This window comes from Molothrus aeneus, chromosome 2 (genome assembly GCF_037042795.1).
Source record: "Molothrus aeneus isolate 106 chromosome 2, BPBGC_Maene_1.0, whole genome shotgun sequence".
In the NCBI taxonomy this organism is placed as follows: Eukaryota; Metazoa; Chordata; class Aves; order Passeriformes; family Icteridae; genus Molothrus; species Molothrus aeneus.
The window spans coordinates 1,547,438-1,560,745 of NC_089647.1; the positions used below are offsets into that span (position 1 = coordinate 1,547,438).

The window sequence follows — 13,308 nt, forward strand, 5'->3', positions numbered from 1 at the left end:
GAATTTTGAACTGGTCTGTCCAGGGAGCCTTTGCCTTGCTGTTCCCAGCTTCTCTGGCACACCTGGGGGTCTGGTTGAGTTTCAGAAACAAGATGTGCCTTCTTGGAGTGTCAGTGATTTCAAGTTTCTGTGTACACCATTCAGTGCAAAGATTTAAATAGTTAATATAAATATTAGACTAATGCCAACATTAATTTTTATACAAATTTGAATGTGGAAATAATCTGAAAATCGAAAATATGACAACACAGCACTGGAAAGGAAATTTGTGAAACTGGGGAGATCTGAAGCAATAAAAGTCACACCTGGTTTTGCATGTTGTCTCTAAATTCTTAAACACACTATGTGGTAGATGGTGATGGTTAGAAATCTTTCCTGCTGCCTCCCAGGGAGGGCTGGATTTCCAGGAGATTGTTCCACTTCTTCCTGATGAAGAGCTCTCCAACCTTGTCCATTACCCTGTTAATTTCACAGGGCTGATCACTGCTAGAGTCAGGAGCTACACAAGTTATGGGGAAGAGAAGGCTCCAGGGAGAGCTCAGAGCCCCTTGCAGGGCCTGAAGGGGCTCCAGGACAGCTGGAGAGGACTTTGGACAAAGGAGGGAGGGACGGGACACAGGGCATGGCTCCTACTGCCAGAGGGCAGGGCTGGATGGGATATTGGGAAGGAATTCTTCCCTGTGAGGGTGGTGAGGCCCTGGCACAGGGTGTCCAGAGAAGCTGTGGCTCCACGTATGAGCTGAACACCTTTTCCAAGTGTTTTGGCTGGAATTACCACCACTCTGAGGTGTTTAAAGAAGCTCCAAAAGAGGAGCGAACTCATTCAGTTCCCTGTGTCATATGGGTGCTTCCCTTAGACAAAAGCCCTGGCCGATGAGCTGGGGGTGGCATGAACTCAGGAACTCTGGAAAGCTTTTAACTTTGTTTCAATATTGCTATTCCAGGGTGATGTGTTCCTGCTGTGGTTGGTGCAGGGGGTGGCTTCAGTAATTCAATTTAGTGAAAATGAGGAAGCACGTGGTGCTATTCCAGTGTGGGAGGAGCTGCACAGGATTGTGTGTGCTTGTCCAGGGAAAAGAGGACATGTCTGTGCCTTTAGTTTTGCTTAAGAGTGAGTGGCAGAAGGTTCATCCCTTGCCAGCAGTGGGAGAACATGGATTAGCAGGGTCTGCTAGTGCTGGATTTTCCACCTGGAAAGGTATCTTTAGCCTGCAGTTTTTTCCTCTGTTTCCCCAGAGTGGATCCCAGCTGGAGGAGCTTTGGCATGGAGAGTCAGGAAGGCTGGTCCCTGTGGCTGACAGCTCAGTTTTTATTCTGCTAAATGGCCCATCAGGACAGGACAGTTGGTCCTTTACCTGTGGAGCATGTATAGTGTTGGATATTTGCAGTTTCAGGAGAAAACAGTGAAGGGAAAATCTGCTAAGAGCATTTCTTTCTCATGATTGATGTGCCACAGGAATTCATCTTTTGCATGGAGTAATTTTTGTCCGTAGTTGCCACTTTTAGGGTGTTTTGGATTTAAGGATTGCAAGGAACCTCTTTAAGTTTATTTTGCTCTACAAGGGATTCCAGCCACCAGGGATTCATTGAAAAAGTTTTATTGCAAAATTACACAACTGTCAGTGTGTAGTACAAGAACAGACAATAAAAGCCATCAGACACACCTGCATCCACATGATGCAAATTATTCACAATATCCCACAGTGTGTTCTTGCCTTGCCCACCCCTTCCACCCCCCAGCCCAGCCTCCAGAACGTTCTGTGTGTGGGTTCAGTGCACTGCATCACCTGGAAGTGTCCCACATTTGGGGACACACCTGGCATTGCCTCCTGCCTCCCAGCACCTGGGAATATGCAGTATTGGGCTTCTATGGCAGCAGGGAAAATTGGCAGGGACATAAAGCAAAGCCATGTAGGTGCTCCATGCTGGTTTCAGGGAACTGGCAATTCCATTGGGATGCATGGATTTCCCTCATTTCCATAATCTCAGTGTTTGCCTTGTGGTGTTTCTCAGTGCGTGGCGAGTGCTGCAATGCTCCTGGGATAACATCAGCCTCTTTAAATAGTACTGACATGATGATATCCCTTGAAGAGAAGTTAGGAATAGCCTGCATCAGGCTGTGAAACCTGCTAATTATCAGACATAAATATAACTATAAATACCTTTGTTTTTCAGGGTCCCCTTATCCAGGTCAGCAGACAGGGAGCTAAAGTACCATGGAGCTTCAGCAGAGCATAATTAGGAAGTCAGGTAATGGCAGCTTTAAAGCTTTGTGTTTAATTAAGCAAGAAAGTGGAGGTGACCCTGATCCCACCTCCCTCTGAGAAGCCAGCCAGGAGTGCCTTGGGTCAGCTCCACAGGGAGCTGATTGGAACCAGCTCTGGGAGAGCCCTGGCAGTGGGAATGGAGTCTTTGCCAGCCCTACAGGCTGATGCAGAGCATTTCCTAGAGAAGTGAGTTCTCTGCCTGGTACAACTGCCTGTTTAATTACAGCTGTTGGCCCCTCAGTGATCCCAAGGGGTGGAGTGTTGAAGGAACCTCAGGTTACTCTTTCTAGAAACCTAGGCTGTGCTTTCAGCTCTCCCTGGCATCCCAAAGCTCCTTAGTTCTCCATAAAGTGTTGATCCAGGCTGCTCTTGGCTTTGATGCTCTCCATAGGGAGCTCTTGTGGTTGAAGCATCGAGCGCAGAGCACAGGGTTAGGCAGGACAGAAGGGCACAACTCCATACAATCTCCATTCTTCCATGCTGCTTCCTGCTCTGCTGCAGGCCCCTGCAGGGGCTGGACTGCACAGCTGGCCCTTGGAGCTCTGTTACACGCCCCTGGAGAGAGAAGAGAGAAGCAGGAGCAGGCACCCAAGCGGGAGAAAAGCGGCAGCGGTAAGCGTGCAGTGGGATTGGAAGCGTTTGGGATGGGAGGGTGGTGCCTTGGCAGGGCTGGTGGAGCAGCAAGGAGCTGAGCAGGAGGCTTAACCAGTGCAGGGAGGAGCTCAGCTTCAACCTGGCCACCTCAGCTGACTCCCAGTGACCCTCTGGTGCCAGGCTCCCCTGCTCCTCTCTGGAGGTGGGTTTGTGCAATCTGGATTGTGGGGTGAGGTAAAGTGTACGCTGGTTTCTCTTCACAATGCACCCTGGTCTGAATAGCACCCATGGTTCAAGAAGGATACAAAATAGTGTTTCCCATTTGTCAAAATGCCCCCCTAAAAACACACACAAACCAAAGCTCTGGGAAAAAACAACCCAACCAAAACAAACCCAACTACAACTCGTCGCGCATCTTGTCGCCTTTGGGCCTCACGAGCCTGCCGATGAAGAGGATGGAGTTGGTTTTAGTGTCCTTGATCATGAAGATGAAGGGGTGGTCAGCGTAGAAGAGTTTGGGGTTCCTCATCTCCTCTCGGCCGTAGATGTCAGCGTCGTAGGGGTTCCCTTCCGTGTCCCACTCCAGAGCCGCGGCATGGAACACATTGGACAGGTAAAGGTCTTTCTTGCCGGAGATCTTGGACAAGTCAGCCTTGGTTTTGTCAATGGCTTCTGTCAAGCCCAGACCACCCAGGTGTTTCTAGGGGGAGACAAGAGGTCAGCAACCCTCCCGGAGATGACACAGTGCAAGAGGGAAGAGGGGCAGTAGGCATGGATAACTCATCATCCCACTGTCTTTCCCCCCATCCCAAAGAACTGTAAAAAGGGCCAACTCTTGAAGGACCTCCTTTACCTGCAGGTCATGGCTGACTTCTAGGACAACTTTTGGCAGCGAGATGGCCACTGATCTCTTCTTCATCTTGCTAGTCCACGTCTTGAGCTGCTCCTTGTTCAGCAGTTTCTCCACTCTCTCCAGAGGCTCCACATGGTTTGGCATGATGAAGATCATGCTGGAGAGCTTGTGAGCCAGTGGCATCTCTACCACCTGGAGCTTCTCTGCCTCATCATCATAGTAATTGTAGAGACCTTGAAACCAGAAGAGGGGAACAGTTGGATGTGGAGCAGAGGCAAAGTGAATTCAGCCTGGACTTTCCCTGACCAGCAAGGGAAGTGAGTCTGGACACTCTTTTGGGAAGTGGCCCAGCATTATTGGAGTTGGCTGTGGTTCTCATTTGTGTAATGAGCAAGGATTTGTTCCCAACAGCCAAGCAGCTCATAGTAAACATGGATTCTCTGCTCACAGGGAGACTGAATCAGTAGAACAAACACTTCCCTGCTTTGTTCTCTATCATGAGGCAAAACAATCTTTGAAGCAGCTGGTGGAAATCTGGGTAAGGGAGAACAATGGTCCTAACTCCAGCTGGTCTTGGTGTGGGGCAGGGGGTTTCCCACTCACCTGTGCGGTGCATCATGGGCACGCCCACGGTGTAGGAACGGGTCACCATGAAGCCACGGTTGTCCACCATCTTATGATGGAACTTCTCATCCCAGTGAGCTGCAGGAGAGAGAGAAACACAGCTTGTAAGAAAAGGGAATGGCGGTAAGTCCATGCACAGTTCCCAACCACTGACAAAGAGCTGCCTCCAGTGGACCTAGGATTTGTCCACCTTCCCTTGGGGCTGGTGGATGATCTTTAAGGCCCCTCCCAACCCAAACCATTCCATGATTCTGTGTGTTGGCTCAGGGCAGGTTTTGGGGCACTCGTACCAAGAACTGAAGGTAGAACTTACGCTTGAAGAACATGGCGTTGACGATGAGGGCCCCATCAGTTTTCTCCACATCTTTGGTGACCTCTGGGAGTTTCCCATCCGTGGTCTGGGCTGCCCACTCATTGATGGACTTGAGGGCGCTCCTCTTGTCTCGGAAGTTGATCTTGGAGTGCTCGTAGTTGTAGTGCTTCTTGCTGTTCTTGACGAAGTCCTCGGTGAAGGTGATGGAGGCGGGACCGTAGAGGCGGTTGCCGATCTTCCAGGTGACGTTGCGGGCGGTGCTGTTGCTGACCTCGCTGAGCAGCTCGGCCAGCCCGCTGTGCACGTACTCGTCGTTCAGCTTGTCCGCACTCAGCACCGCCTTGGCCTGCGAGGCCGTCGTGGCCTTGCCCCCCAGGGACACCAGCCCCAGGGATGAGGCCACCACCACGGGGGACAGCAGGATGTTCTCCATGTCCTTGTCTTTGGCCATGGCGTGGTAGAGGTTGAAGGCCAGCGTGGTGCTGCGCTCGGCCAGCGTGGTGGCCTTGTCGCTCAGCTTCCTGTCCTCCGAGGGCACGGCCGCAGCGAGGCCCAGGAGGGCCAGCCCCACGATGATCCACATGGCTTCAGCAGCACCCAGCACCTCACAGGACCTGCTGGGCGAGAAAATGCACCATCAGCATGAGCCAAAGCCTTCCTGGAGCATCCAGAGATCCCAGGGGCTCTTCCAGAGAAACCCATTCCTTGCTCCAGTGACAGTGACATTGCCCCAGTGCTTCATTGGGGTGCAGCCATCCCAAGTCCACCCTGAACAACAATTAATCTTCAGGAGTGCAGGCTGCACCCTGGCAAGCAGAGCCTGTGCATTTGGAATGAAAGCTTCCTTCCTAAGCAGTTTCCCTATATTCCAGTGTTAATGTACTGTGATGGTTTAAGGAAGGGTCAGGGAATGTAAGCAACAGCTATTTCTCATGTGATCTTGACAGGGCAAGGGGGAATGGCTTTAAAGTGAAAGAAGACAGGTTTAGATTGGACATTAGTAAGAAATTCTTCCCTGTGAGGGTGGTGAGGTCCTGACACAGGGTGCCCAGAGAAGCTGTGGCTGTCCCTGGATCCCTGGAAGTGTCCAAGGCCAGGCTGGATGGGGCTTGGAGCAACCTGGGATACGGGAAGGTGTCCCTGCTGCCCATAGCAGGTGGGGAAAAAGATAGTCTTTAAACCCAACCCTTCCATGATTCTCTCCCCAGAGCAGGAGAAACCTCTTCCCTGATCAGGAAAAGCTGAAAAATTTTCATGCTGCCCCTTGATCCAAGGGCTGTTGCAGGCACTGCATGGCAAGGACCGTCCTCTCTGGGGACCCTGGCCTGGGCCCCAAACCCTCAGATTCCTCGGCACTAGATGGAGCACGTGAGCTTCCACCAGGCAAAGCCAGAGCAGCCCTGGAGAAGATCCTGCGCTGTCTGATCAGCTCTGTTCGGCTTTGGTTTGCCTGGGGCAAAGGGAGGTGGGGGAGCCTCATTTTCCCCAGCAGAGCCTTCAGTTCATGCCTGAGATGGGTGGATCTCATCCCAATGTAGGTGAACCCACCCCAGGAAGGGCTCTGAGCCCCAAGCTTCTGGTCTAAGTACCTGGAAGCCCTTTGGGGCTCATCCCCTCTGGCCTCACACCTCCCCACCCTCCTGCCTTCACTCAGCAAACCTTCCTGCTGGCAGCTCCTCAGGCCTTAAATTCCCCCTCCAGCTTTTGGGGACTTTGTCCTCCACAGGAACTGCTTCACTACACTGCAGCCCTGTTCCTTGGTGGTCCTCTGCTCCCACCCTGCTCCTGGCCAGTCTCAGGGGCTGTCCCTGGCATGGGGAGGCAGAGAAAGGCTGCAGCAGGGTTAAAGCATTCCCAGCAGGAAGCGAAGGGCCCGCTGGGATTACACATGGAAGGAAACACGCAGCACGTAGCCCCGGGCGAGGAGAGTGCGCAGTTCCACCAGGGACCCTGTGCCAGAGTGGGAATTACAACCTAAATTCCTTTATTGGGAGCAAGGCTGCTGTTAAAGGGAGGAGCCATCCTGCCTGCCCCAAGAGCAAAGATTTGTGCAACAGGCTCAAAACTGCCCTCAACACTCTCTTAAAGTGCAGCCAGGGTGACAAACATTGGAAGTGTGAGGAGGCTGCTTCTGGTTTTCTATTTCCCGTTTATTTCTAAGGATACCTTGAAACTGTTTCATAGTGAGGTCAACGTTTGCCTTTTTCTTTCTGAAAGAAAACAGATACATGGAGTAGTTCTCTTGTGAGCAGGGGGTGGCCTGCACTGCTTCATCCTCAGCTTAAAAAAAGCTTCATTACTTCAGGGCCGGGTGGCAGATTTGGGCTCTGCTGAGTCACACAGCCCGAGATGGAGAAATTTTGACCATTCTCGGATTAGGGCAGCGATTCTGGGTGAATTCAGAGCCCGTGGTGAAAATGGAGGGAATGTGGGGAATGCACAGCCAGCACCATCCTCTCCTGTGCTCCCACAGCGAGGGGACGCCCAGTGCCAGCGTGGCATTCCTCAGCCTTCCCTGCGGCTGCCGGGACCCCCTTTCCTGGCAGGATGGGATTTCTCCCAGGAGCAGGACAGAGCTGCAGAGCACAGGACTGCAGGCAAAAGGCCATTTCCGTGTCACCAGAGGGATGTGGCACTTGGTTAAGGCAGCAGAAGCAGGGTCGGGCTGTGCTGTGCAGGGAGAGCTCTCGTTCCTGTGCTGGGATGGTGCCCAGGGTCCTGCAGGCTCCCAGGCTGAGCCTGAGCGGGGCTGGAGGATTTCACCCACACCAAGCTAAAGCTTCCCTTATCCCCCTTTTCTTTTTCCTCATTCTCTGAAAGCTTTTCCCGCAGCTTCACTGTGACCACCTCTTGCAAACTGGAGGCAACTGGAGGATTTTTTAATGCTTTGCTTCAAAAACCCAGAGCCAGCTCATGGGACAGTCTGTACCCCTATCCACCCACCCCACTGTAGCCTACCCCCCACGCACCCCCTTCTCCCATGCCACAACCCTCCCCCCGATTTTTTTGCCAAGCAGGAGGCTGCAGGACCCCAAAATCCCCCCTCGCCCTGCTGCAATCTCAGCTCGGTCTCCACCCGGGGTCCCCCGGGTCCCCCCCTTACCTGCAGGGTCGGGACACGGCTTTGCTCGGCTCCCTGTGCACCTCCCGGTCCTGCGGAGGGGGTATATAAGGGGCCGGGGAGAAACTTCTGGAAACTTGGGAAAACCCTCTCAAAAATGCTGGGGAGGGAGAGGAAGGGGAGGATCCGTCCCGGCTCTCTCCCGGCCCGCCGCCAATGGCAGGGAATGCCGGCCCCGCGCCGCCGAAGGGGGGTCGGGATGGATGGGGGATGCGCCTTCCCTCCTCCTGCCCTGCCTGTCCCCAGCCTGTCCCCTGCCTGAGCCCAGCCCGGCCTCCTGCAGGAACGGGGGGACCTACTCCCTGCCCAAACTGTGCTTTTGCCTTCTTGCAGGGCTCAGGTCCGTCTTATTTCCATCCTCTCCCTGCCCCTGGCATCTCCTGCAGCTGGATGGTTGTTGGCACCAAAGGCAGGTAGTGATATATTTATTTGTTTGTTTCTGGGCTGTCGCCCTCCATATGAAGTCAAGGGTGATGCAAAGGGCTTCAGCCACGACTGGAGCAGTCACAGGCAGCCTATGTTTAACACCTGCCCCATCCTGAAATGTGAATCTGAATTGTGACCCCCAAGAGAGAAGAGAAAGTTCCAGGGAGAGCTCAGAGCCCTTCCAGTGCCTAAAGGGGCTCCAGGAGTAGGACTGGGGATAAGGGATGGAAGGACAGGACACAGGGAATGGCTTCCACTGCCAGAGGGCAGGGCTCGATGGGATATTGGGAAGGACTCCTGGCTGTGAGGGTGGGCAGGCCCTGGCACAGGGTGCCCAGAGAAGCTGTGCCATGGAGAGGTTTGTGCTGAGTCACAAGTGTTGAAGCTCTGATCCAACCCTGTCATGTTTTAGGACAGCACAGGATTGTTTTCATGGCAGTCTGGGATGGAGGGATATTCAAGGTACCACCCCCCTCATGGTTAGTTACATCAGCAGAAGGATGCTGAATCCTTGTGTTCTTTAACTGATGTCTATGTCTCCCTTTTAATCACACTGTAATTTAATTTTTGCCCCTAATTTTGGCTCTGCCAAGCTTTTCTGCTTCCCTCTGAAGACAGGAGTCTCAGCAGATCTCAGCCTCCTGTTGCTGTAGTAGCAAACAGCATCTGATTTTCCTTCTGGCATAGAATATTCTGCTTGTTGTCTTGGAAGCATCTTGCTTTGGAATCACCATTCCATTCCCCTTCACAGCCCACCTATTCTAGAAGGTAGCATCAAAAAGTGACATTTTTCTTCCATCTGACCTGTTCAGATGGTGCCATGTGAGTAGATACTTCTCATCTCAAACAAGGGGAGATCTTTGAGACCTCCCTGTAAAAAAAAGCTTCCATCAGCTGCAACAAACCTGGTGCTCGGTAATCTTTAGAGATCTGGTCTCTTCAGGGAGGGATTCAGTGAGAAAAATAGCTTTGGAATACTTTAACCAACAGATTTTGGTACACTAGTGTCTTTTGGTGCAGTTAGCTTTGCCTTATTTCTGCATAAATGATCAACAACGGGGTCCCAGAGTTTTTATAGCAAAATTTTGGCTTTATTAATAGTGAATTTGCTGATATCAAACCATCAATACCGAGGCAAATGTTACTGGTCTGTACCAGCAGCATGTGCCAGCTGAGAAATGAGAAAAGCTCCTTTAAACTTCCACCATCAGCTGCTTTTCTCTGCCAAATTCTGAATTGCTCCACCTTCAAACCCTGCTCGGTAATTACTTCCCATGTAAGATTTTTTCACCTTCCGAATGGGATTTAAAATAAACTCTTACACTTTTAATCTTGATTTCTTTCACTGCCTCCCAGCACCAAAGTCCTTTGACACTCTGGGTGCTCTGTGCTTTGGTCCTTTGAAATGGCTTTGCCTCAATAACATGGAGTAGAATGCAAATAGTTGTGTTTGAGGGCTGGCAGGCCAGCATGAAGATATTTCAGATTTTTCCTGATTTTTAAGTGTATATTTCAACCTATTCCTGCTATTAAGTGCAGGAGTTGCTATTTCAACCTATTCCTGCTTTTAAGTGTATATTTCATCCTATTCCTGCTGTGTCTCCAACACAACCTGGTAAGAGCCACAAAAAACCCTTGCAGAGCTTTAGGATGTGAATGCACAGAAAATAAGTCAGTTCTACCAAAATGTCAGCAAACAGCTTCATCCTTGTCCTGGTTTGAAAAGGAAGTAAGTTTTTTGGGAGGCTGTGGTGAACAGTGACTGTGAACAGTTGTGTCCGGGGCCAGAGTTCTGGGAATCAGGCTGATCTGCATTGCTGGGGAGGATTCCTGCTGCTCTCCAGCGATTCCAAGCTGTGCAGAGACGCTCCCAGCCCCCACAGTGCCACGTAGGAGCTCCTCCAGCGGTGGGATGGGGACTGGGAAGGGGGAGCCAAACTGGGAGTTGCCTTCTTCCGTCTCCCCTGCTCATGTAATGAGCGGTTCCAGCTGCCAGAGGGACACATCCTCTCCTCCCGGCCAGCTCCTCCCCTCCAAACCGCACTTGCGCAGGGCAGAGCTCGAGATTCTTTTGTCTGGAGTTATTTCCAGCACGGGTTGACTTTGTGGGTTTAGGGCAGTGCAGATGCACTGAGCCTTAAATTAAAATCCACCCAAATTTCTGTGACCTGGGTGTGATTCTACAGCCCCCAAGACAAAGCAGAGGGAGATTTCTAGGCTGTTGTTGCAGTGCTTGGAAATGCTGGGATGGAGAGCAGTGAAATCCAGCTGTACCAGTGGTCCAGTTCTGTGGGAAACAATCCATGCTCAGCCATGAAACATCCAGATTGGTGCTGTGCTGGTTGTTTGGCTTCTTGTTTCAAGCAGTGTTACTAATTCACTTGATTATCTATTGAAGGAGTGGTTCATTTCTACGAAAGCAGACACTGTGTGTTCTTTGGACAGGACTTTTAAATATAAACTCCAGCAGCTTTGCACTCTCACCTTGCAGTGACCCAGGAGACTCATCCTGTTTTCCTGTGCTGGAGACAGTCTGCCATCTGTGCTGCTGTGAGGCAGTGCTGGTGCAGGATCTCTGCTTTCCAGGATCATGGCTGAGGAGGGCAGGGATGCTGGGAGCCTGCACTGAGGAGCCTTAAAACCACCCCATGGGCAGGGAGGGACCTTCCACTGTCCCGCCTTGCTCCAAGCCCTGTCCAACCTGGCCTTTGGCATTTCCATGGATCCAGGGGCAGCCACAGCTTCTCTGGGCACCCTGAGCCAGGGTGTCACCACTCAGACAGGGAACAATTCCTTCCCAATATCTCCTCTAACCCTGTCCTCTGGCAGTGGGAAGCTATTCCCCCTTGTCCTGTCACTTTCTGCCCTTACAAAAAAATCCCTCTCCCTCTTTTTCAGGAGCTCCCTTTAGGCAGTGGAAGAGGCTCTGAGCTCTCCCTGGATCCCTCTCTGCTCTAGAGCTAGTCAGGGCTTGCCTACTTCTCCAGGTCCTCACATGAAAAGATTTTGGGGGAATTCTGCTTCAAGGCTCAGCCCAAGGACAAGTTTGGGTTCAGCACTTTAATTTCCTCTCTGCACACCCTCCTTTGGCACTGTGAGCTCACTCCTGCAGCCGCAGGCACCGTGGAGCCGTGGCTTTGCTGGCAGCAGTGCCCTGCACTGGAGTGGGATCCCAGCCCTTCTCTCCCTCTCTGGCTCTCAGCCATGCCCAGCTCTGGCCTGGCTGGAGCTGGGAGGGCCCAGCTTTGTGTGAGCAGACAGCACACAAAGGATTGCAGTGGAGCTGAAAGGCTGCATCCTGTGGATCCGTGCCCTGGCCTGTCTGGAGTGCAGCAGTGAGAGCCAAACTCCTGTGCCAGCCTGCTGTTCCAGAGCTGGGCATGCCAGCCCCAGGCTTCCAGGGAGCTCACTGGGTTTACATGTCCTAAAGGGACAAATTTGTGGATCCTCTGCAAAGCACTGATCTCCTTTTGCTTCCTCAGCAGGTGTGCTGGAGGAGGAAAAGGAAGAGGAAAAGACCTGATTGCTGTGGAGCAAATTCCCCATCCATGGCATCATCCAGGTATGTCACAGTGCACAAACCAGGGAGGACAGGCTACAGAGGCTGCAGCTGCAGCTTTCCCACAGGGCACAGCAGAGAGAGATTCCCTTGATCCCAGTTTGTAATCCCTGCTTAATACTCCCAGAAAAAAAGTTCAAAATCCACAGGGTTTCCTGCCAACACAGTGAGGCGGGGGGTGGAATTCCTCTGGTGCTTTTGGGTGGAAAGAATGACATCTGTGTGGCCTCAGCAGAGGGCTAGCATGGGTGGTGGCAGGTTGGATTGCAGGCCCATGCATCCCACACCTTCCTGGGAGCTGGGCTGTGGCAGGAGGAGATGGAATCCTTGTGGATGTGGCAGCAGGGATTTGCAATCCCTTGGGAGGACCCACGGGGCTGTGAGGTCCGGAGCTGTTCCTACACTGATCCAGGAGCGCTGGTGTGGGGTTGTGGCAAGCCAAGAGGACTCCAGGATGCCCTTTCCAGGCTAATGTTTGGACCCAGTGGTCCTAGAGGACTTTTTCAACCTTAAACTCTGTGATTCTAAGATGAGCACTGGTGATGTGCACTCCTTACCCTGTCCCTTCTGCCTCTCAGTGACTGGGACTGGCTGGATCTTCCCAAAAAGCAGCCAAAAGGAAAAGCAAGTGCTTGGATTGTCAGCCACATCAGTCCCACAGGCTCAGGGGCCATCTCAAGGACAGGATGTGAGAGCGCCAGGGCTTTGGGATGCTGCAACATCAGTTTCCTCACTGGAAACAGGCATCAAGGAATGTCCAATTCCAGGTTTTCACCCTTTATTACAAAGCACAAGCAGAGAAGGCCCAGGTGGTCAATCTGCTCTGGAACTGTGGTGGGGCACCTTTCTTGTTTAAAGCTGCAATGAGCTCTCCCTCTTCTCTTCCTGGCATTTTCCAGGAGCATATGGGAATGTGAAAGGTCTGAGCTCTGCCTGCCCTTCACATTTGGTGGAAGCTGAGAGGAGGCTCAGCCCCACACGCTCCCCCCTCAGGAAACCGGGATGTAAAAGGAAACAGTTTATTCTGGAGCCAGCTGAGGGAACAGAACCGCCCCTAAACCCCAGCCTGGCTTGCAGAGGGATCCTCAGCAGCCAATCTTCTGCTTCCAGCACAGCACTGCTCAGGGCTGGAGGCGGGATGGGCCCAGCCTGTGCTGTGTGTGCAAGTGTGTCACACAACTGCCTGTCTCCTCAGTCCTACTGCTGTCCCTAAAAGTCTTTTCCTTGTTGGAAATCAGATTCCCAAGAAGCCAAGTGCTAAAACTGCCACTCTTGATGGCAGAGGAAAGAGAGGGCTGAGTGCAGGACAGGGCTGGGGCTGCTGGGTTTGCTGTCCTGAGGACTTTGGGGGGTGAAGACAGGAAAGGAGGAGGGGAGGGACGAATCCCAGGAAGGACACGCTGGGCAGTGGCCCAGCAGGAACAAACAGCGTGTGCACTCTTCCTCCTCAGCCAAGTGCTGAGCATGTGTAAGCAAAGGGATGCTTAGGAGGGGCCTTGGCAGCCTCTTTGTCTATTCTGCTCTTGCAGAGGCAGCACAAAAGCTGCCCAG

The 13,308-nt window shown here is 52.3% G+C and overlaps 1 protein-coding gene across 2 annotated transcripts; it reads right to left on the reverse strand.

Annotated features, from left to right (window-relative positions):
• Nucleotides 1-1,582: 1,582 nt before the first annotated feature.
• SERPINH1 (serpin family H member 1) lies at nt 1,583-7,861 on the reverse strand. 2 transcript variants are annotated; one of them, XM_066568045.1, is made up of 5 exons: nt 7,755-7,861; nt 4,652-5,265; nt 4,318-4,416; nt 3,715-3,947; nt 1,583-3,561 (listed from the first exon to the last, which is right to left on the reverse strand). In XM_066568045.1, exons 2-5 carry the CDS (start codon nt 5,232-5,234, stop codon nt 3,259-3,261), a joined length of 1,218 nt encoding a protein of 405 aa, XP_066424142.1. In that variant the 5' UTR covers nt 5,235-5,265; nt 7,755-7,861; the 3' UTR covers nt 1,583-3,258. The 2 variants fall into 2 exon arrangements, with proteins under 2 accessions (XP_066424142.1, XP_066424135.1); XM_066568038.1 differs by having other exon boundaries at nt 4,652-5,268; nt 7,755-7,818.
• Between the last annotated feature and the right edge of the window lie 5,447 nt (nt 7,862-13,308).

Bases quoted from the DNA above. Each gene is read 5' to 3' on its own strand.
- SERPINH1 (XM_066568045.1), bottom strand. From the start codon at position 5,234: ATGTGGATCATCGTGGGGCTGGCCCTCCTGGGCCTCGCTGCGGCCGTG. The intron at 4,417-4,651 runs GTAAGTTCTACC...TCTCTCCTGCAG, and splicing joins CAACGCCATGTTCTTCAAGC to CTCACTGGGATGAGAAGTTC. The intron at 3,562-3,714 runs GTAAAGGAGGTC...GTCTCCCCCTAG, and splicing joins AAGTCAGCCATGACCTGCAG to AAACACCTGGGTGGTCTGGG.